Source organism: Taeniopygia guttata, chromosome 5 (genome assembly GCF_048771995.1).
Source record: "Taeniopygia guttata chromosome 5, bTaeGut7.mat, whole genome shotgun sequence".
NCBI lineage: Eukaryota > Metazoa > Chordata > Aves > Passeriformes > Estrildidae > Taeniopygia > Taeniopygia guttata.
Genome location: NC_133030.1, coordinates 54,837,733 through 54,861,827, shown reverse-complemented (window position 1 = coordinate 54,861,827; position 24,095 = coordinate 54,837,733). Strand labels below are relative to the sequence as shown.

Genomic DNA, 24,095 nt, shown 5'->3' with positions numbered 1-24,095 from the left:
TGGAGCTTTCCTTGGATAACTTCAGATAACTCATAAGATTAGAAACCCAGCTGTTGGGTGACTGCCCTTTGACGTGACCAGACTGGTGGCCTGCAGTGCTGTGGTGTTTTATGTGGCAGAAATCTTTGCTGAAGACTAAGTTGCTACTCTGAAAAGTATTATTTCAGTCTTCTCTTACTATGTGGATTAAGATATCCTCAATGCAAGGATTTTTAGGGCCCCATCAAATACTTCTATTGCTTGGCTCTCTACAGTTCATCTTTACAATTTGGGGTATTGTGTGTTTTATTTATTATTACTACTATTGCCATTTTTGTCAAAAGAGGAAGCATCTTCCTTAAAGCAATGCTTGTTTCATTCTGCAAAGAAAAACAGAATTAGGTAAAATCCCCAGGAATTAGCTAAAAATGTTCTAAAGGAACAGCAAAGTAGGTTATTAATTAAGTGAAAATTGAGGTCAGTTTCAAATGGGGTCCTCACAATCAGAGGGAAAACAGAGGCAGTGCAAAATTTTATGTCATATCCAAGGAATGTTACGTTTCAGTGTTCAGGGCAGGGGAAGGAGCAGTATCCAATTCTTAGGGGAACTTATTCTTTGGACTTTAGTGTGGTTGCTGAAAGTGCTGGGACCATGTAGCATCTCTGTCCATCTGCCTGTCCTCTCCTCTTAAACCAAATTCCTCCAGTCTCAGGCAAATCCAGAGTAGGACAGAAGTTTCACATTAACTCTTCCAAAATGGGAAAAAAATCAGTGGCTGAGCAGAGAAAAGCTACTCAAGCAAACACACTCAGGAAGAGAAAGGAAGAAGCTTTCTCCTTTCTCTTTTGCTCCAAAATTGGTGGCATGTTTGGGGTAGCACGGGTCTCAGGTGGTGAGAGGTTGCAGCCTGGGGCTGGGAATCACTCTAGGGGAGCGACTTTGTTTCATCTGTTGCTATAGGAGAGGCTGCCTGTATTAAATATTCCTGTTGCTTTATTTGCACATGCACACAGGTTATCTGGAGAGTACAGGGGATTTGGTGAGTACCAGAGGCAAGGAAATTGTGTTTGTGCACCTTCAGACTGTGCTGCCAGGTGGAGCTTCTGATATGAGATAAAGGCTGAGTTCATGCTGCGTTCTCTTCCTTGGCAAGGGCACTGAAGGTCTATCCTCTCCTCAGATGTGTATGTTTATGAAGTGTGTAAGGATGTACTGTTTTGTGTGAGCCACCTTCTCTCAGTTTGGTTAAAAGTGGCTTTAAAACTGGTTAAAACTGACTTCAAATCCACTCTTGTGCATTAGGGCAGGGGATCACACGGATACAGAGATACATGCAACCTTTGGCTGTGTTGTCTTGTTTCCTTTGGAAGTGGAGTTATCTTTAGAAAATAAGAATTAATGTTTGCTTCTCACAGGATGATAAACATCTGACTGTGCACAATAGGCAAAGTCACCTCTTGCATACAACTGTAATGGCAACGCCAGCTGCAATGTCAAATGTGAGGGGAAGGTACTTTTGTTTTGTTTCTTTGTTGGTTTGTTGGTTTTGTCTGTCTCAAAAAAACCCCCTACCTTGCTTGGAATAGAGACTTGCTCTTCTTTGATTGCTGATGAAATCAAAAGTGCTGTGTGTGAGTGGAGGAGCACATCATCTGACTGCAATATAGCTTCAGAGAGTGGTTTTGCATGGATTTATATCCTAGGAAGCCAACATCATTCTGTGCCATACTCTGCATGTTTTATCATCAATTAATATTCCTTTCTGCCATGTTTCATGCCTTGGTTCAAAGTGGTGGAAAGTACCAGCATATTCTGGAAACAAAAGAAGGAGGTGAAAAACATCTCCAGATACTACAATCCTCCTGCCTCTTTGGACCAAGTGTATTTTATATAACAAATGCTATGGAACGCAAAGTTTCCATTCTCTATGCCTGACTGTGTTCATGTAATGTCCCTGCAAAGCAAGCAGGGGCATCACTGCATTGCTGGAATTGGAATATTAATGTAATTGGACTCTTGCAAAGCAATTTAATTTGTTCTGCTAATAGTCTGACTTCATCCCATTAGCATCAAGACCAAGCACCTATTGTTCAAGTCAGGCACAAAATACACTTGTTATGAAGAGATTTTATCTATATAGGCAGAAGGATAGGGAAATAGCAAGATAAAGAGTTAAGTCAACAGGGAAACAATATAAAATTTTCTCCAAGATATTCACTTGTTTAATGGAAAATCCCAAAGACAAAGGAGTTACAGTTTTTCGGAGATAGGAATACAGAGTCTCAGTGATGTGGGGAGGCTGTGGACTTTTCTAGGAGCTCCAGGAAATGAGGGAAACTCCTGAATGCTGGGGATGTTCCTAGGAGACAAATTGCTTCTTTTTCACAGTAAGCATAGCAAGGGTCATGGCAGGGAAAATTACCCTGCTAGGAACATCCCACTGTGGATAAATGGAGGCATTGAAACACCAGGAAGAAGGAGAGGGCTGGCGTCCAAGAAGTGTCATTGGAGGAAGAAGAAAGTCATTTGGTACACCTGACAAAGGAGTTTGTTCAGAAGCAGAATTGTCCTTGTTCTTAGTCCTGTGTCCTTGTGGTTTGCTATTGCCCTTCTTTCCTTGGGTGAGCAGCTCAGGAGCCCATGGAAGGAGCAGATAAAATGTGGCTGTGCACCAGTTCCTTTGGCTAAACCAATGATTTTTGACAGCAAATAATCCCCTTTGCATTGGGTAAACTCTTAGTGGAAAAACTCTGTTGTAGTTTGGTCTCAACGCTCCTGTGTGAAGGTGTAGCTTCCCTGTGAGCTTTGCCTGTCCCAGCATAACAGCATGCATGGGAGCCCAGTGGTAGATGATGTTCCTAGAGACTCAAATCATCCCCGTGTTTTAACTGCAGAATTTAACCTGAGCACTAACACAGCATTAGAGACAGTGGGAGAGATCTCTACACCCGGCATGTGCTGTTAAGGCACACAGGCCCAGAAAAGCAGGCTGCTGGTGGCCTCTGAGCAGCTCCTTTGTGGCATGTCCCCTCCTGCAAGAGTGCATTCCCCTCAGGGCAACATCCTTCACCCCAGAGAAATTGTGGGCAGGGGTGCAGGGTGGGTGACAATGGATTGCTGGGGCATCAATTCCTGCTCTGCTGGGCTCAGCACCCTTGGTCAGACTGACCATCCCCATCCTGCTGTCCCTGGGCAGGGTGCTCCTGGCTGCCTGCTGCTGGGGGCCATGGCCTGCTCTGCCTCTGCTTGCCCTGCTTTGTGAGCAAGGGGAAGGCAGGACACAGGAGCCATGTGGGTTGTTGGGGCTGCAGTGCTTTTGTGGACTGTACCCCGAGGGCACTCTCATCTTGGGGAGTGCCTGACATTCCCTTCACTGAGTGGGTCAAGTGGTCCATGGAATAAGAGTTGGTCATAGCCTCAGGATGTCAGTCCATCTCTGCAGTCACTCCCTGCATTCCACAGGTTTGTACTGTATTCCCTTGAAAGAGGCTTTCTGGGAAAGCACAGCAATTCCCACACATCATGCTGCCACAGTTCAGGGCACGATCTGCAACCATAAGTGTGTTCAAAATCTATGTACTGCGGAGAGTCTTGCCTTCAGGACTGGCACATTACATCTAATTTCCTTCCACAGAGAAGTCTAGGGAAATGGTTTTTGTTAGAGACAGGCTTGGAAAAACGCTGATGAAGTGAAACATAAACATATTGTGTTGGAATTTTCACGGGAACATATTGCTGAAGGGTTGCAGCACGCCTGGAATGCTTCTCTCAGTACTAATCCTCTTACTCCATCTTGTATTCATATACTGTGCAGCAATAACATTCCAAATGAAACATTTTAACTTCAGCTGATTAAAAATTAAGGTCAAAATGGAACATGTATAAAGCCTCTTAATTTTCAACTTTATTCACAAGCTGGGAAAACACTGTATTTTGCAACCTCAGTATTTCCTCCTGGCAGCGGCTCAAATGTGTGACCACTGCTGGAATTTCTGTTTCTCTTTCCAAATGAAATATATTTATTTCCTCCTCTCCCTATTGTTACTAATGAATCAAACAGCTTTGTGATAACATGCTGGTGGAATTAAGCATCGATAAAAGAGCCAGAACAACATAACATTTACTTGGTTTCCAAGTAGGAAACTAGTGAAATTTTATTATCATGAAAATGTAGAACATCTTGGAAGAAACTGCAGGCATTAAACACAGAAATATGAATTAACATATTTGAAACAGTCTAGATGGTGTGTGGAAAAATCACCCCTTAAATTCATACTCCTGAAATCTTTGCTGCATAGTGTATGGTTTTGAATCAATACAGCTTGTAATGATTAATAAAAACTGTCCTCAGCTGGTGAAAATCCTCAAATTTTTTGATTTAATCTTTATAATGGAATGGAGAATTAAACCCAGTTTGTAATTCTCTGGCAAGTAGGGTGTGGTAAAGACAGCATTTCAACTCTTCTCCAAGTTCTCCCAGCAGTGCAGGGACTTAAAAAAAAATCTATTTTAAATGCAAGCTCCTGGATTTAAAGGATACTTTCTGTGAAGAAATTTTTTCTGCAGTTTATGGTCAGAACATTTAGCAGCCCAATATGGGCCTCGTGCTAAGCAGACATACACCTCCTTTTTCTTCACTTGTGGATATTGGCTGGTGAACTGATCCATATGTGTGCATACATCTATGGACACACACACGTACATACATATGGTAAACTTAAAATTATACATAATTGTACATAGTTGTGTGGAATTTTGTACATTCCAGAAGGCTGAGATCGCTCTTGTCTTCTCTGAATGCTGTTATTAAAAGATGGAAACCAACACCCATTCTCTGGGCCTTTACATCCCTGGTGGCTAGCACTAGATTTGCTGGGAGGTGAGGGAAAACTTGGCTCCAAACCCAGACATGATCTCCCTGCCAAAGGAAAACCCATGTGCAGCCTGGGCATGCAGGGTGGGTGGAAAAGGATATGTGCTTCATAAAACTTGTTACTAATCCACTCCCATGAACTGATAGGATTGTCATCAAGGTAACTGGCAGTGCAGGGATATTTTAATCATTTAGAAAATGCCAAAAATTCCCCTGGCTTTCCCCAGTGGTTGTGGTTAGATTATGTATGAGGTTTTTGACATTATTTACCCAGATGAGGGAATGATTACATAAGAGGGCTGGAAGCCTATAAAAGTGTCCTCACTTGGCACAGACAGGAACCTGGTTAGACTTTTTCAAAGGCAGCTGAAGCCTGTAGCTGCACAGAAAAAAAAAAAATCAGAAGAACAGAACTTCTCTGGGAGATAGACACTAAGATTACTTTGCATAGAACTATTTCTCATGTTTTCTTCTGATAGTATTCCCAGTTGGGCAGAAAGCACCTGAATCTGCTTGGATCATGCACAAGAGAAAGCATTCCTGGGCAGCCATTGTGGGAGGAGGCAACAAGAAGGGGGAGAAAATGGCTGGGGAAAATGCAAGAATGCTGCCCAAGGCCACACATGAGGAGAGAAAGAAGCAGGAGGCAAAAAAGAAAGAGAAATTGAAAACATTGGCTGGGAAATTGCTGAAGACTGCGGTTGGTGGGAAGGAAACGGTGGAGAAGGCTGGTGCTGAGGATGTGGCAGGGAATTTGCTGAAGAGGCCAAGCAGTAGGAAAGGAGAGGAGAGAGGGATGCCTGCAGGTAACCTTGAAATTATCTCTGGGTCCAGGCCTGAATCTTCTCTGCCCCTCCCATCCATCAGGCTCTTGTTTTTCATCAGCTTCCGGATTAGGTGCTTTGCCCTCTCCTGCTCCCCAGCCTTCACCTGAATTCTTGTCCCTTCTGAACCCTACACTTGCTACTCTGGATAGTTCTGTATTTCACTTGTTATTTGCTTCACAGATGTTTCTCTTTACTGTTCTTATTTTTATCTCTGCAAAGACTCCTGATGTGTCTTGTGAGAAAGAGGATGTATGTGTGACTGACACCCCAGCCATGTGACTGTGCTCTTCCTCCACAGATGGGAGGGGGAGGTGGGCTGCACACAGGCTGGTTGTGCCAATTAAACATTTCCCATGTGCTGCATGGATCAAGGCAGGATGGGTGCAGCTTGTAGGCCCCTCCCAAATAACTTGCCAATTGCTTTGCTGAACATCCTTGCATCAACCCTTCTCCATTTCATGTCATGTTCCTCCCTCCAGTCCTGTTTGATTTAATTCTTACTTCACATATGAGATGCTTTCATAGAGGAAAGCTAGGAAGGATATAGGCAAAACGTAGTGGAAGTTCATACTCCATTCTTCACTCTACATCAAACGTTGTATCCTGAATTATTTAAGTCCCACTGCTTCTGGCTTTACTTAAATTTCCCTGCATTCTCATCAAGTTCAATTTGTCCTCTGGGCTCTGCTCCAGATACCTTTGGCAAACCTTAACCCTTCATTGCTCAACCTTGTAATCTATAAAACACATGTTAAAAACCCTTCAGCTCTGTGCTTCTGTTGTGAGAGTACATTTAACTCTTGTTGCTTGATGGGATGTGCTAGGTAAGATACATTGGAAACAAGCAGCACTGAAAATCTGCCTTCCAAGGGAGATTGCAGCACTTTGGTCCTGCCAGGGTTTCTTTAGAGGAGGCAGAGAATTCCTTCCAGGCTTAACTTTCAGCTGTTGGCTTGTTCAGAAGATGTCCCTCCTTTAATGCTTTTCTTCTGGACAGAAGGTACATTTCTTATGGAAAGATTGTAATTAATGAACCTTCATTGCTCACTTGAGGAGGTCTCTGGAACAATGGCAGAAAGCTGCAGGCTAATCTGCAGGCTTAGTTAACCTGGAGGAGAAAGACTGAAAGAAATTTAGAAACAAAAAAGTGCTTACCTGAGGAAACTGAGAGGTGATAGTGCTAGACCTTAAGTGCTTAAGTGGGTTGATCTTGTACTCAAGATCCTGAGGAATTCTGGAATAGATATAAACTAGATACTTCATAACTTGGATATTAAAATTATGGTCCTATAGATGTAAACAAACAGCAAGTTGTCTTCTTATTCTATTGCAGAGGAAACCATCTGCAGATTCATTGAGCAAGGAAAATTTTTGGAAGCTTGTGATCAAATTCATAATCTGGAGCATTCTGGAAATGATGGTATGGGGAAGTCTGAATCACTTTATGTGCTGCTGGCTGAACGAATGTGGACTGTAGTGGGAGAAGCACTCGGTGGAAGTGATAGGATGCTCCTGGAGCCATTGCAGTCAGTGGGGGAATCACTGAAGTGGGAGAAGCAGAAAGAAGCAGAGTGGCTTGGCAACGGCCTAGAGACAGATTCTGTTTCCACCTGGAGCCCAAACTTCTGGAGAAAAGATCTGGAGAAAACGCTAATGCAGTACATGACTGCCCAGATTCCCCTGTTTGCTTCCTCTACTAACACAGATGAGACTGCACTAAAACAGCACCTGAGTCATCTGGAAACGACATTTCTCCCCCGCCTGGAGCACAGAAGTGATGTCTTCAAGGAAGCAGGATTGCTTGTCACCTATGCCCGCTGCTGTCACGCCTCTTTGTGTTCTCACCTGGCCACACTTACTGACAGGAACTGTTTCAGCTTCAGCCAAAGCCTTTTAATTTATGGATGGATCATTAAAATCTACAAAAGGTATGTCTGAAGGGCTTTTTTCCTACATTTTTCTATATCTCTATTTTTTTGTTTCTGAAAACAGTCCCTGCTTCCTGATAACACAGGGAAGATCAGGACTCTTGCAGAGTTTAGGTTTTCCCACTGCCTCTTTTATCTTCTGTGCTCTCAGAACCAGAGCCTCTTTTCATTGCAGTACTGTCTCTTTCTAAATCCTTAATACTAGATTCAGGGGTTTACCTGAGGTGGGCAGGTATTTTTCTGCTGGACTGCTGTTGGACATGCACAATTTTTCTCTTTATTGAATAATTTCTTTCCTCATATCAAACCTTTTTAAACAAGGTCCATAATACTCGAATTACCCCAGAGTAATTTTCCCTGGCCTTTATGTCATCATGGTGCTCTATGGATTTCTCTTGTACTGCCCTTCTCTTGTTCTCCTGCTGCTTTATCTGGTTTGTAGTTTTCCCAGTTGTTTCTGTATTTCCTTCATTAGTGTTCAGATCACAGGAAAAACACGTAACAGATCATTAAATTCCTGCCCAAGTTTGAGGAAACAGATACAGCTTTCCCTCTGAAGAGTGGCACCTCTGAGACCCTTTGGCCCAATGTGAATTCAAAGCCTATGGGTGTCATCAAAGCCTGAAACTTTCTTGTGATTTCTCTTTTTTATGGTGGACGAGGTGTTTGATTCTCTGTGTCCATGGTTTAATTGCTACTCAGGCTCTCCAATCTTCTTAATAGTTCTCAGTCTTTGTGGATTATTTGATTGCTTTCATCCAAGCCCACAGCTTCTCTGTTCCTTGTATTAATTACACTTATAAACCCTTGATTAGCTCATTAGCAGTTCATCAGGTGGTCTCTTCCCCCAGCCAGCTCCTGAAGGAGGGAAGCAGTGTGGTGGGTACATGCTGATCATGATCAGGCACATGGTAGATGTGGTCAGGAGGTATCCCTTTTACTGCTTTTAAAATGGTGAAACTCTGGAGTAATGGATTGATGAAACATTGAAAACTTTAATAAAATTGGAGGTGAAAAATAATGTAATTTAATTATATAAAGATAAGTCAAATATAAGAAAAAATGTATTCTATAAATGCAAAATTCCTTCAAGAAAAAAAAAAAAAAAAACCCAGACAAGTAAGACAGTGACTCTCTTAGTCAGATGGTAGTGAAAAAAAAGTAGAAGTGAGAAGAGCAGAGATGCCAGACTTCAGCATTTGACTTTTACTCTCTAAATATTGTTACAACATCTATGAAAGCTCGTGCATAGGTGTGGTTGTCTTGGTATATAGCTGCTTCCTATTCCATTCAGAACGAATATGTGACACTTGCAAAATTGTTCATTCATGCAAGTGGCAAGTGTGCTTGGGAGACTCTCCCCAAGCTTAAGAAGGAATTGAGCAGCAGCAGTGAGGGAAGGGGAGAGGGGAACAACAAGAAAAACCTTAACTTGGGCAGCAAATGTAAGAAGAAGGAAAAGAAACAGCACAAAAGAAAAAGCTGGCAAAAGGCCATCGTAAAGATCATCTTTTGTGCTGTGGCTACCCAAGCTTGGCAAGCACTGCTGGGTTCTTGCAGGGCCCTGTTTGCTCAGTGTGAGGCTGTGGTGCCAGGCAGGGGTGCCAGGCGGGCGGTGGGCCCGCGGGAAGCTGCCCCTCGGGCTGAGCTCTTGTTTCTGTCCCCAGAGGCAGCCAGGCATGGGAGAGACCCGGGCACAGCCCCCAGCACAGCCTTTCCCCTGGTGCACACTGCCTCGTGTGGATTCTCTGCAAGACTGAGGAAAAGCTACTTGCAATCGCACGGGTAAGAACTCGGGAGCTGTACCCCAATCTGCTGGGACTTTTTTTCTTGTGGTTTTAGATTAAGGGGTGCCCTTGTTAAATAGCCAGCTCTGCTCAGGGATGTGGGAGTCCCAAGGCCTCTGTCTTGACAGAGTTTCATTGCAGAGCCCAGGTGTGATGATCCATATGACTGTCTGCTGCCAAAGGGAGGCTGCCCTGTCCTTGCTCCTTAGCAAGGAAATGTTGGGACATTTGCAGATCTCTCTTCATCCCATTGCTGTATATTCAGAGAGCTGCAATCTGCTCTGCACAGAAGCCCATTTATCCGGAGGAAAGGGAGACTATGGGTGAAACCCACTTCCTTATTGAGGACCATTTCAAAATGTTGTTCATCTTCTCTCCATCTGTTAATGATCTCATAGTGTGCAACAGTTGGGTTTTTTTTACAGCCCCTTTGCCTCAGCTGTGCAGGATATTGGGGCTGCTAAGTTTGTCTGTGTGTGGACCCCTCACAGTCCTCTCCAGCCTGTTGGACACTGCTGATGTTAGAGCAAAGATTATTTCCAGAGCTCAGCACAAGAAAATGTGCAGCTGGTGCCCACCCAGCAGCCCTCCACAGAGAATCCTGTCTTGTGATCCCACAGGTGACCCCAGCCCTGCGGCTGCAGCATCTCTTTCTTTCCTCAGCAAAATTCCCCCTTTGAAGGATTCTGTTGAGACATGTGGAATACAAATGAAGCAGGGAAGATGTGTTGTAGCAATGGGGAGTTCCAGAGGAAACCACTTTATTTGGAAAACTCAGTGGGGCTCCTTTTATTCAGCTAAAGCTGAAATGCAGAAGCAGGAGTTACACTCAGCTCTCTTGCTTTCCATTTCCACCAGCCCCTGGGGAGCACAGGAGGGGAAATTCCATGGCAAACTGCTGAATCATTCCTGGGAAAGTATTCTAAATTGCAGAGATTTTCCTCAAGAATTGTTCCCTGAAGAACATGAAGGTAGTCACAAACATAGGAGTAGAAGTGCCAGCTGGTGACAATATGCTTAAAGCCTACTGGTTTCAGTGTTTAAGTATTTTTATGGGCTGTTTTTAATCATTACCCTAGGGAAGACCATGTGCTCTCAAGCTCTTTTTTTTAGCATTTGTTTCAATGGAGGAAGTGACTTAGGGTAGTGCTGCTGAGGTTATCCTAGAGCAAGTCAGTGAGTCATTGACAAGCCATCAAAGATGCTGACTAATGGTGATGGGAAATTTAACTTTTTTTAGTTCCCTCTAATGCAATAGCTGAAGAATGCTTTTGTTTAACCATGGACTTTCTGTTTTCCTGATACACCATGTGCTGAGCAGGCTCACCTCAATCTGGTTATGAGCTTTTGTGCCATACAGCCCTGAGTTTTCATGCCACCTTCAATCCTGAAGCATCACAGCTCTATGTGGTGCTGAGTTGTACAGAAAGAACAGAGCTGGAAGTGCTGGACAGTGTAGCACAGCATTGCCCCAGCTTGCTTCAAACCTGGCCAGCTTGGGAACAGCTCCAGATTCAAGCTAAAGAGCTTAAGTGGACATAAGCTGACTCCATATGGAAAACTTCTGGCTGTCTCCTCAGCTCAGTGGCACAGCTTATAAAACCTGCTTTATCCCTCTATTTCTGTTTCTGGCGTAATTCAGCCCTTCATTATGCTAATATACAGGAAGTTGTTATTGAGCAAATATCCTGCTGTTATCTCTTAACAATTGTCATATATTATTGTGCCTAAATCACATGGTGTGTGTTTTGCCACTTCAATGGATGACTAACATTTCAGAATGAGAAGATCCTGATCGGAATAAGCCCTGGTCTGCTTTGTTTATGAATACCTGGCTTATCTTTGGGTGTGGCAGCCTGATAAAAGCACTTTAAACAGAAATTAGTGGTACGAACTGTGAGCATATGTGAAGGTGCTGAGAGCCCAGATGCCACGTGGGGTTCAAAACCACTTTGAAACTCCAATGTGGGGAACTCAGTCAGCTCTGCATGCAGGCAGCATTCCCCCCAGTCTGGACACACCTGGGGCAGGGGAGCTTTGTGCCTTCGAGGTTACAAAGTTGGTGAACTGAAAATGTTGTTGCCATCGATTGGGTTGCCAGTCTGGCACCTCTGCCCTTGCTTTGCTGGAGAATTTGACAGGAGTGCAAGGCAGACCTTCCAGCATGATGCCAGGGCTCATTCTCATACTCATTTACACTGAGCTGCAAAGGATCACTTGAGTCTGTGTTTTATCCCCAGCATCTCTCTATTTTTTCAAATAGACAGAAGGAGGACTGAGAAATCTGTGCTCTGCAGTCAGCACAGGTGTACTGACCATCCATGGATCTGAAGGCTTGCAACATTTTGGTCAGACAGGAAGAAACAAGAAGTAAACTGGGCCTGTTTATTACAGCAGAAGTTTTGGTCCCCTCCACATTGGAGCTTTGGTGCCTGATGTGCTGGTATCGCTACAAGAGCCACAGACAAGCAAGCTGTTTCTAATTTAGACACATAATCTGATCCAAAACAACTAAGTGCTGTCCTCAACAAGTTATTAATTGCTTTGCAGTTCCTCACTAAGCCATGCTTTGTCCCATTGTGGGGGGCAGGCTTGAAGTGTTTGTGCAGCTCAGCGGGGATGTGCTATCTCAGCACATAGTGTTCACACATTTGCTCACAGTCAGGTGATGGCACTTGTGAGGAAAGAAATTTTCTGGGTTGTTTACAAGTGCTTATTTATCTTTGATTAGCACTTTTCAGTGAATATGGGAGAGCAGTTGTTTTGAATATACTTTTGATGAAATACTTCTGCTGACAGCCACAAATTTCCTAATTCATCAGCCAGAAAAGAACAAAGACCAAAATGGGAGATCAGACTTTACATTCCTTGGAGGAAGATTCAGAAATGAAAGAATAAATAAGCAAGCCAGACTTTTGAGTTTAAAGCTTCTATAAAGGTCAGATCGTGTTTTAAGCAACAAGCCCTTTCTCTGCAGTGCTAGTTTTGTTTTTACAGCCATTCAACTAGCACAAGCCAGCCAAGTCTTGGGAAATTTCCCATCGTGCAGCCTCATGGGGCCCATCTCACCATGACAGTAGCTCTAAACACTAACCCAGCTCCTCTTTGCACTCACAAGTCCTTGGCTCAAGCAAGGGAATGGTTTTAATTAATGCTGGCTGGTTTCTGTAGATGCTGGTTGGAGAGAGGAAGGGTGGAAAACCTCAGCTGCAGTAGCTGGCAGCATGGAGATGGATCTAAGCATTGTTTTGCTGTGTGAGCACCTTCACTGGAGCTAAGCTAACTAGGGAAGACTGTAGATAACCCAAGCTGACACCGGGATGAAAGAAAGCTGCAAATCATTTAAACTCAAACAAACAATGTAGAACAAAACAGAACAATGTTATTAGGTTGGCTGGAAAATAGTCAGGCTTTGGGTTAAATGAGATAGCCAAAAAAATGGAGGCAGAAATTAATCTAGTCCAAATGGATAATGAGAGGCCGGGAAACCTAACTTGTTATGAATGCCATTGTTTCTTAACTGTACTTTTAATTTTCTTTTCTCATTTAGAAAGAAGTAGGGAAAGCACTGAAAGAAGCCTTTGATATTGGGAAACCCCCTTGTGGTGCAGACGCTGCAGTCATTGAGGTAAACTGGGGGGAGCTGAAAAGCTCCCATACTTTGGGGCAGTTGTGTTTTTGCACACAAGCATGTGGGTATTTGGCAAGACCCAGTTTTGCATGTCTCAGTCTAAGCTCAACGTGTTAAAAGCCTGCAAGCTGGCTGCCATACTTAAGCTGTGTCTGTTTGCTCCCAAACCTGTTTTTGCCCTGGGCATACTTAAAGAAAAAAAAAAAAACCCTTATTAAACTAAGGATAAACCCGAGCTGATGAAAGCTGCATTTTCATACATGCTCCTGGATCTTTACGTAACCTTTTGGAAAGTCGTGGTGTGTGTTGGGCACTCTGCTCTGTGTGAGCTCTGCAGAGCACTTTTATAAAAGCAGGGAGAGCTGCCTGGCTGTGGCAGGGCCCCATGGCTGGCAGTGCAATATGCAGACAGGCTGGACCCTGCTTGTCCCTGTGAGGTTCTGCAGGCACAGCAAAGGCAGGAGCACACCCTGCTGATGCGTGAGCAGCATGCACTGTGGGCAGAGGTGTTCGGATCACAACCTGCAGAAGGATTAAAATAAATCCTGGAGTTTACATGTGGGCTTAAGTGATGCTGGAGATCAGGGGCATGGTTGTGGGCTGTCATGACTGTATCTTTCTTCACTACCTACACCACCTGAGTGGCAGTCCCGTTTCGGGTCATTAGAGAGGGAAGTAGCTCCATGGTCCTTTGGGATGGCAGACAACCTCAGGCACTGGAAGCACTGCAGATCAACAGCAGCTGGTTTTCCTTGTGAGGGTACAGCTTTAGCTGGCAAGCACTGGCTTTTCTGGCCCACCTCAGACCCAGGCAACAAATGCAGAGCTCACATCAGAGATTATTTCCTCCTTGTCTTGCCCTGTACCTGCTGGAGCAATGGAGCAGTGATGTGCCCAGTATCTGGGCTAGAGTAATGTTTAGCTATTAAGATGCTTTCTTTTCCTTGCTTTTGGCTCACAGTGGAAAGTTTTCTAACAGGAACTAGGACGAAGCGTGGTTTGAATCCCAAAGCCCTCATATCTGTAACATCTGGCAATGTATCTGTAACATGTGGCAATGCTTCAGCATGACTGGATTCACTCTGTTGTGTATGCAACTGACAGGTTTGAATGCTCTGGGGTGGGTGATGGAAAAGCCTGGATTAATAGGAAAGCCTTATGAAATTACCACCTCCTCAATTTTCTCAGGCTGACACTTAAACTTCAGATAGAAAATGAACAAGGTGTCATGGAAACTCATCAGCTGTGGTTTTCTGACACTTTGGGTGTATTTTCTCCTGCCCCTTTGGGTGAGCTTTTGCATCTGTTATGAGCAGTGGAAAAACCCATTCATGATGTGAGTCACCCTTTGTCTCTGGCAGAGGAGCACTGTGAGGGCACAGCATATGGGTCCATCTGTCTCCTTTTATCCATCTGGCTCTCCTCCCCTTGCAAGCTTTTGTTTCCACAGAGCAACTAATGGGCAGCATTAAGTTGCCACCTGCTCAAGCCTGCCTGATATGGGGTGAATTTTGAGCTGTCTGGCACAGCCCACCTCCTGCAGACACCTGGGCCACCCAGCTGGGGTCAGTGGGGCAGGACATGTGCTGAAGGGTTTAACACACAGAGCTGTGTCAGGCATGAGTGGTGCTGCCTGGGAAGGTGACACCTGCCCTCTTCAGGAATCCCATGTAGAGACTCTGGCAGAGGGGCAGGGCACAGAGTTATGTCTGCATAACCTTCTTTTTAGTGGCTACACCCAAATGTATCTGCCTGAGGCTGGGTCAGGTAGAAGCACAGATGCTCCTGCAGATGGCAGGTCTATGTGTGAGCTGAGCTGCCAGGCTGGATGTGGCCAGCAGAGAACATCTGCAGGGACAGGCTTTTACCCAAGCACAGGCCTGCTGACCACAACAAAAACAGCGGTAGCAGAAGTGTAGGGTTAGGCATTACAATAAGGCTGATGAAAAATAATTTATTTCCACAAGGACTCTCAAAACCGAAGCAGAAGTTGGTGCCTAGGGCAGAGGGGTTTGCTGCAGGATGTATTCCTGTACACTGCATAGGGAACAAATGGCTTTGGCCAGTTTTCCTCTCACACGTTGAAATCCACAGATACTAACAGAGAAGACAGAGACTGCCAGGCGAGTCAGCGAGAGCCTGTGTGAGAAGGTGGAAGCTGAGTGCCTGGAGGAGTGCCTGAGGTTCCTGGAGAGGTAGGAAGGATGCTGTTTTCCTCCTTGGTAACATTCATAATGGTCAAAAGAAAGAAATCCTGATTAAGCATCTGGTGATGCTGTGTTCACCTGGATCGTGATGGCTGTTTCCCATTAAGCTGTAACTGGAGAGACAGCACTTCACTGCTGTTTGCGTGCTCAATATTTGTAGTTGGACTAAAGCTGAGGGAACAAAGGGCATCTGGAGTAGCTGGGACAGGATAAAGCCTTGGGGGGAGTTCTGGAGAGGCTCAGACCTTAAACACACCTGGGAAGAGGGGTAGCCAAGTGTCCAGTGCCCAGGCCTGGCCCTTCCTACCCTGGCTGTGCATCCCAGGCACAGTGCTTTCTGCTGGCTCTGGGGCAGGGTGGGGAAATCTGCTCTGTCCTGGTTCTCATAGCAGAATGAACATCTTCTCATCTGGCCTCTCACCACTTCCTCTGGCTCCCTTCATCTGCTTTTTGTTCTTGGGTATTTCTCTCCCCATGTATCCCCCACAGCAGAAAGTGGCAGGACTGCTGGTTTAGGTAGTATTTAAGATGAGGATTTGATTTAATATCCTTATCCCTCCACATGATGAAGGAAGGAAATTTCTATAAAATGGAATCATCCAGAAGCCCTTTGTGGGACTGAGACTGACAAAGCAGTTCAGAGACCTTGTAGGTTGTTCATATACACTGAGACTTTGTTCTGTAGCTTTATTGGCAAAGCCTGAGCTGCTTCCCAGAAGGAAGTGTTGCAAACCAACCTCCTGCCTCTTGATCCCTGGCAAAGGTACCCAGGCAGCTCCAGGGCTCTCCCTGCTGTTCCTGTGTTTTTCTTTCCCATCAGCTGGGAAGGACAGTGACTTTGTCATGTTGTAGATCCCACCTGGGGAATTGAAACTGTGAAATAAAAATACAAATAATCACAGAATATTTCTTCAGTTCGCTATTGATGTTAGATGTGTTATGGAGCACACCAGATTAAAGGTATTTCTTCCTGTTTTAATTTAGCTATGAAGATGAAGTAAGAAGCTTTCTCCAGCTTGACGGCTGCCCGCAGATCTGCAGCAGCCTACGAATCCTGGAGAATTGCTGCCTTCTCAGGTTAGAAAACAGAGCCTCATGACATGGGGAGCAAAACGAGTTTTCTGCTGGTCTGATCTTCTTCTGACTCTGGTATGAGGCCAGTCTTGCCTCCAGCTGGGTATGGTCATCCACCCCTGTGCACACCAGCCTTTAAACTCAGAGGAAGCCAGCTGCTGTCAGCAAGACTCCTTCAGAGCTGCCCTTGCTGCCCCAGCAGGAGGGAGGCTCAGATGGGGCTGTGACTGTGGCCGGGGCCATGAGGCTGTACTGCCACTTTTTGCCTGCTCCCAGGCCCTGCAGGGGCTGTAGCCATCTCCCCCTTCCTGCACTGAGCAGGAGGCTGTGCAGTGCTGTGTCATGTGTGGGGACACTATCCTGGCTAACCCCACTGTGGGTTGTGATGTTCCTTTCCCTGGCCTGATTGTCCTCCAGCAGGAAAGCCTCATAAAGGTTATGCTGAGATGTGTGTGATACTGCACTTGGTAGGTGCAACCTTCAGTGCTTTGCTGAATTAAACCCCGTGGAATATGCCAGGCTCTCCCTGGGGTTGCTAGGAAGGAGGGAAGCAATAAAGCACAGAAGGGTGGAGGAGGATGTTTGCACCTACGAGTTAATTTCAGAAGCACTTGCAGCATCAGAGAAAACAAGGTTGCTTCTCTTCTTCCTGTGTAAAGTTATCCAGGGATCTCTGTAGTCAGCAAAATGCCAAAATCCAACATATGCACAGTGATTACTTGACATCAGAGCCTTGTGTTGAGCCTAGGTAGCTGCTTTGTTTGTTGTATTTGCATGTTGCTGATGCTGGATCCTAGACTGAATACTTATGAGTCTCTTTTATGTAATCCTTCACAGCTTTACTGAGAATGAAGTTGTACACTGAGCCTTTCCAGAATGTAGAATGTTTGGTTTCAAGCTCGTGATAATTTTAGCTAGGATTTGCTGCCTGGAAGATTGCTCTGATGGAAGATAATTGTTTGTTCTTGTATTTGTGGATTGTCGAAGGCACATGGGATGCTTACCCAGACTCTGTTTGTCAAGGCTGCTTTGTGCTTGCTCATTTTTGAAAATACTAGAATTTTTATTGATCTGATCTCACTAGTGATGGGTACAAGTGGCCTCTGCATGCACTGAGCTTTCGTGCCCTTGTGGCAGTGTCTTTATGAGTGCACAAATGCAGGTCACTGAGCTACCTTTGGACCTTAGCATGTGTCCATTCAATGGCCCAGGCAGCTGTGTTGGTTACAGTAGAAAGAGTTTTGATCTGAGAAAATGGCGTGATTTGATCTAATCAATACTTTCCATATTTATTTTTTTAAACAGAACTGTCTGGCATAAGCTAACATACATTTGCAGTGTCAGCACTGACCAGAATGTTAAGGTAAATGGATTTCTACACAGGATGGAAGATGACATTATGGAGCATTTTCTGCAGACTATCACTACTAAAGTCAAGGTATGGAAGACCCATTTTAATTCTGACTATTTGCAGACCATAAGGCTGGCATGCACTTCCCTCTCACGTCCTGATTTGGAAAAGGTGAAGCCACAGTTTGGCCTTCAAGCCCAGGATTCTCCTCTGCCTTGTCAGAATCTGTATATGGACAGCTTCACATTTTCCAGTTTTGGGACCCCAGTTTCACTGTTTGTAGTGTGTGCTGTTGTGCTGCCCAGACCCCAAAAGCTGAATTTCACCTCGTACCTATTCATTGCCAGCACCTGGGCATCTTCCTGGGACAGTCATAACTCACAGAGCCCAGGGTTGTGCTGGGTAGTCAGGATATAGAGAAGGCTGACCAGAAATATGTCCCTCCCTTGAGATAAGGTTCCCTCCCTTCACACTTTCTAGTTTCAATCTATTAGTCCAGACACCCTTCACCCTTGTGTCTGGGAAACACTGAATTCCAAGCTCCTGACAGTGTGTGATCCTGTGCATTTCCCTGGGAAGCTCCCCTGAGCATCTTCAGCCTCATTGCACAGGCTCCCTCGGGCACACTGGTGGCAGCAAAAGGAAAAAGACAAGAGAAACTCTGGCTACACTGTGCAGTTTTGGTCTCCAGAGCTCATTGCCAGCCTGTCCCATGGGCCCACACATCTATGTGGGAACAGGGGGTGGTTCTGATAGAGCATCTGGCAACCCTTGGGGGGAGCAGGAGGCCCAGGGCCCAGGTTTGCAGTCTTCCAGGTTTGGCCTTAAGAACTTAGTACATCCTTCCTGAGTTGGAATTGTTTCTTTCTTTCATGTTTTGATTTTCTTTGAAATAAAAACACAGGATGCTGCAGTTGGTGGAGAAGTCTGTTTCCAAGAGCAGAAAGAGCAAAGACGTGTCTGTTATTTGTTTGGTGTCTCTACATGTGCACACTTTGACTCTGTCTGTTTCCTTTCCTCAGAGAACACTGAAGGACCACTTCAAAAAGTGTGACAGTGGTTTTGACCACATCCTTGAATCCTTAAAGCAAAACTTTTTGACCTTTGGGAAGAAAAAAACAGATATATATGAGGTAAGAAATAAGAAAGTGCAGACAATATGTTACTCAGGAAATCAACTTACAAGAAAGATGGAGAGGAATTTTTTCCAAGGGCGTGTAGTAAGAGGACAAGGGGGAATGGACTAAAACTAAAAGAGCACAGGTTTAGATTAGATTTTAGGAGGAAGTTCTCTGCTGTGGGAGTGGTGAGATGCTGGAAGAAGTTGCCCAGAGAAGCTGAGGATGCCCCATCTCTAGAAGTGTTCAAGGCCATGTTGGATGGGGTACTGAGCAACCTGTTCTGGTGGAAGGTGTCCCTGACCACGGCAGGGGGAGTTTGAACTAGATGATCTTTAAGGTCTCTTCCAGCCCAAACCATTCTGTTCTGGGAAATCACTGAAACTAGTAATTGAACCTTTTGATGGCACAGTATTAGAAAATTAATCTAAACTTCAGTTTTCTCTGTTGTTAAATGGGCTTTTATAGATCTAGTGGTCTTAGTCCAGTACCTCTACCCACCAGGGTTGGGTAGAGACAGCTGGGACCTTTCTGTAATTTCAGCAGAGAAACCAACAAATGAAGAAATTGGAAACTGAATGCACCTCTCAAATACAGAATGTTGTGCTCCCTCCTCTCATACCACTGCCCCAATACCATTATATTGGAAATCTTCCCAGCTTCTAGTATGCTTCAACCTTATTTGTAAGGATTATTGATCCCTTTGATGTAGAGTGGACACAGAGGGATGAAATTCCAGATTATTAAAGGGCACATAGCATCTCATTCAGAGTAATTGGCAAACAACCTCACAAAGTACCCAAGGTTTTTCACCTTTACAGTAGCCTAAATAACTTTTTTAGGATCTTACAATACCCTTGAGTCTATCTCTTCAGCAGTGAGGTTGGTACCTGGGGAACCCTCTCCTTTGTGCAGGCTGGATTTGCTGTTGCTACATGTGCCACGTGTCCTCCTAAGCATGGGACTCCTAGGTCTGCAGTCTCTTTGTCAGTGATGATTTTAATTAACATTTTGCAATATGGAAAAAGTAATGGAAGAGAAAAAAGTAGGATCTATTCTGCTGTTGTTCAAAGCCTGTCACTGGACATTATGTCACATTAGTGCTGGGGCAAGCAGCAGCTCAGTGGTGAAACGCTGTGCCAGAGCTCTCTGTCTCTTGCTTTGTCTGTTTTGGACAGAGCTGGGGATTTCCTGTACCTTTGGACTGCAGCCCGACCCTGCTCTGATTTCAATTGCTAACAAAATGTGGTTTCTGTGCAGCAGCCCACCCCCCATCAGAAACACTCACTGTCCCTGTCAGGCACTGCCTGGCCTCTGCCTGGGGTTCCTAGCAGGTAGTGGGAGCTAAGAGGGAATTGCCCAGGTGACTTCTCTGTGCCCAAGGGCCCTGTGTCAAATGTGGATGCTCAAGGGAGGCTGCATCTGGCTTTGTAGCCCAAGCTGTCCCCAGGTGATGTATTTGTTAGCCAAGCCAAGTGTCGCTGCAGCTCTGGAGTGTGAGTGACCTCTGGCTCAGCTAACTGGTCCCAGTGCTTTTGATTTGATGTCTCCACACCTACCATCAAGGTTTGCCATCCACATGCAGCTTGGAGATAGACCAAGTGTTAGATCAAACATTTTAAATTTATACTAAAGCAAAGAAATGGGACAGCCATCTGCATGGGCTGAATATCTGCTGTCTGCCCTGCTACAGGTGTGGCTGAGCCTTGCTTGGTGCAGGGAAGTTAATCTGGGTATCTTTGCTCTGGAACAGGCCCTCGTCAATGCCGTCAATGCCATCATTATTACAGAATACATGCAGGCCCTCCTGACCACTCCCAGGAAACCATCTGCTATGCAGAGGAGGAGGATTGTCAACAAGATGGAAGAAGATCATAGGATGATGCAAGCCATCTTTAAAGAGTGCTTAGTAAGTCTTTGATATGGTTACAGTTTTGCTCTCTGTCATCAAGAACGATACCAGGAGAGGAAAAGACTCTGAAAACTACAAAAAAGCTTAAGAGTTTTTACCACAGGGGTATCGAGCTTCACTGAAATGACATTCAGATGTGCTGACAGCGCTTCTGATCTGTCAGAAGCTGTTAGTTGATGGTTTTGAAATGTGTGACTGGAAGATGCAAGTTTTGCACTGCTACCACTGACACAAGAATGAAGCGTGCTCCTCTGAGCTGGTGAGACAGCTCTAAAGCTGCCAGCTCCCCCCATCAGGCCTCTGGTACATGGGGTGGCAGTGCTTTCCCTTGAGCCTCTCGGGTGATGAACCAAACAGGCTGCTCCACACCTCCACCTGCTCTGTGGATTGCCCTGTAAGGCTGCTCCTCCCTGGACATGGGGTGTGCATTGCTACTCCTCTGTCCAGCCTCCTCCCTGCCTACAGGCCCTTCCCAGCCCCTCAGAGATGGGATGATGGCTGCCTGAGCCATTTCCCTGTGCTGTGGCATTTCCTCATGGCAAAAACATGCTGATGCTGTTGTGGTTGCTGACGGTTGTGAGGAGGAACGAGTCTTCCTCCTGCAGGGGTAAGCGCCTCACACCATCAGGAGGTGAAGGCACATTGCAGAAGACTGGGTGTAAAAGCAGAGCCACAGAGCCACACCTCTGAAGAAAACTTATGCAGAAGTGCTGGTTCTGATTTGCAGAAACAACTTCAGAAGCTTTAAAAAGTCTCAGCTCATAATCTGGTGTAATTGGCAGTGCTGCACACAGCATCTGTGGATGCCACCGGGCTGTTGCATGAGTCCCTTGATTACCCAAGGGAAGGACTGCACTGGCAGCAGTGTCCCCTCCTTCAGCTGGTCTGGTTGGAGAATCACTGCCGTGCAGTGTCCCTGGCATGGCTCATTAGCAGATGCAGGCTGAGAGTGCCCAGGCATGGTGCTTCATAAGGGACTGGGCTGAGCAGCACAGCAGTGGTTGCAAAGTCAGTCTGGTAAACAAGACTCAGATGTGACAGCATATAAACCCCCTTGGCTACACTGGTTTTAATATTTTACAAATGCTGAGTCATTCTCACAACTTGCCTATTTAAGTGCTAGGGACTGAAAATCTATTTTCTCACAGATGAGTCCCTTGCAAGCCATACGTCAGCAATTCTTACCTTGTCCAACGAAGAAAATGAAATAAAAATTATCGTAGGCTTCTCTAAAATCCTCTCAGACCCATTATAATTAATGCATTAGATTCATGGCAGAAAGATGGAAGCTGCCAGTGCTTTTAGCTGAAGACACATCTCTCTTGGAGTGATCAATGACAGATGAATTAATGCTCTCAGCAACAGAGAGATGGGGAATAGCAGGAAGGTTCTCTAATCTTAACTCTGAAGTTACCCGAAATGCTGTTCTCAGAATCAGCTTTGGATGTAATGTGCATGGAACAGTGCAAAGGAAATAGAAGAAATCTAATTATCTATTAAAAACCTACATTAAGCTTGGGTGAAAAAGGGCTGCATCTGGTTAGAACAGTTTCCCCAGTGTCCCCAGTGTGTGCACTTTCTTACTTGATGTGAGAGCACTGAAAGCCTTGGAGCTGAAATGCACAAGTGATTTGCAGAGGACAGCCTGCTCCTTAGTCATGAGGCTCACGGTTATGCATGCGAAATATGAGCTCTGCTGCAGACAGAATTTATCGTGCAGTTGTTGCACAGGCTGCACCTGCTCCCTGCCCTGCTCTGCCCTCTCTTTGGGCTCTTCCTTCCCCTCTGTTCTCAAAACACATTAGGAAATACCTTGCTTCTCTCCTAAGAGCAGTACATGCCAAAGGCACTTAAACACTGCTGACAAAACACCTCTTTTTTTTTTCCCTTTAAACTGCAGGCTGTTTACCTCTGACCTTGCCTGCCTATGTTGGGCTTAACTAAATCTGACGCCTTCAAATTAATTAGCATTTTGTAATAGTGAGCTTGCCAAGTATGAAGCTGTACAGTACCAGTGCCTCAGGAGCTGAGTACAGCTTGTGCCCTGGGCAGAGCTAGACATACTGTGTGCCTGCAGTGCAGGGGGAGATGGGAAAGGCTGTCTTCAAATATTATTACTATTTTTAATTTATGTTCATTGCAGAGGTGCTGCACGGAGAATGTGACCTGCTGTTTCTAATGCCCCCTGCAGATGAGGGGAACCTGGGCTTCTCCTGCCCCAATTTGGCAGCCCATTCTCCAGGTTTGCTTTGTCACAGTGTCTCTGTTGACGTGCTGGCATCAATAATTCAGGGAAGCAATTAAATTGCATTGCTGCACTGATGAAAAATGTGAGCAAGACCTGAAGCTCTCTCCTGGAGGTTCATCTGAATTCTGCTTCTCCAGCTCTGCTAAAAATGCTGTGTGTTTTTTGATGAGGCTTTTTTCTCCTGTGTGTTCCAGATTAGAGGGAGTTTGTGTGCAACATCTACCAACCATGTCATGTTTTTTACACTGTCCAGCCCCGTTTCCCACTTTTTTTTCTATTAGAGGATCTGTGTCTCCTCATCTTCTTTCTAAGATTGCTTTTCTGTCCCTGGGCTTGCTTTGGGGCAGCAGAAATCCCAGCATGTTTGGCCAACAAGACTTGTTTTGACATAGGTCAGGCACAGGGCTGTGCTTACCTCCAGAAGCAAACCACATCCTGCAAGATGAAATGGCCCTGAAAGGGCAGGCAGTTTAGGGAAAAATGAGGTACACTTGCCAGCTTTGCCAAAGGAAGAGCAGGAGAGGACTCTGCTGAAGGTGGTTGCCCAGCCATCCAGGTAACAGTCTGTGACTACTCCCCAGGTTCTTTTCTGCTACCCTGGGGTAAAATCAGACTTCTATACATGCCCAGACTCTTCTGCAAAGCTCCTAACCCACACAGAGAGATCCCCAGTCTGACACAAGTCCAGCTCTTAACATGCTGTGCTCTTTCCCCTGCCCTGAACACAACATTGATTTTCTCCCTAGGGTCCTGCAGCTGGTTCTCTCAAGGATCCCATAAAAGCAATTTTAGAGCTTGTTCAAACTTCTGATCCTGAGGGGATGAAAATAGCACTTCTGCCCATTCTAAAAGAATTTCCTGACCTCAGGTAATGTCTTTGATTGCTTTGACTTCTGTGCTTTCTTACATGATTACTTGAAACTGGAAGACCTACAGCAATACTAGTCCTGTGGTACTTTTGCAGTGTGTTGGGCCAGGCACAGTGACCCTTTGAATGTACTCACTGGTGCCTGGTTTAAATCTGTGTCAGACATGAACTGGTGAAGTTCAGATGTCCTTCTGTAAAGGTGGAGGAGGGATGAAATTGCTGTCAACAAAGCAGAAATGCTGTGGAAAAGTACTACCTTAATGCAGAATTTACAGACACATATGTGTCAAG

At 45.2% G+C, this 24,095-nt stretch overlaps 1 protein-coding gene across 5 annotated transcripts in view; it reads left to right on the top strand.

The window, feature by feature from the left end:
* Window positions 1-5,208: 5,208 nt before the first annotated feature.
* LOC115495610 (exocyst complex component 3-like protein 2) overlaps window positions 5,209-24,095 on the top strand; it is a 57,273-nt gene continuing 38,386 nt past the window's right edge. For 3 of the 5 annotated variants that reach the window (XR_012056542.1, XR_003960921.4, XM_072930455.1), the window contains exons 1-9: window positions 5,209-5,659; window positions 7,014-7,608; window positions 9,276-9,393; window positions 12,946-13,023; window positions 15,121-15,221; window positions 16,218-16,310; window positions 17,613-17,745; window positions 18,681-18,791; window positions 20,530-20,685. Coding sequence is in view for 3 of the 5 variants with exons in the window: in XM_072930455.1 (XP_072786556.1) it covers window positions 5,374-5,659; window positions 7,014-7,608; window positions 9,276-9,393; window positions 12,946-13,023; window positions 15,121-15,221; window positions 16,218-16,310; window positions 17,613-17,745; window positions 18,681-18,791; window positions 20,530-20,685 (1,671 nt within the window). In the remaining 2 variants the exon portion in view is untranslated. Of the gene's footprint in view, window positions 5,660-7,013; window positions 7,609-9,275; window positions 9,394-12,945; window positions 13,024-15,120; window positions 15,222-16,217; window positions 16,311-17,612; window positions 17,746-18,680; window positions 18,792-20,529; window positions 20,686-23,682; window positions 23,805-24,095 lie in introns of all 5 variants that reach the window. The other 2 variants (XM_072930454.1, XM_030275049.4) reach the window with 1 other exon arrangement.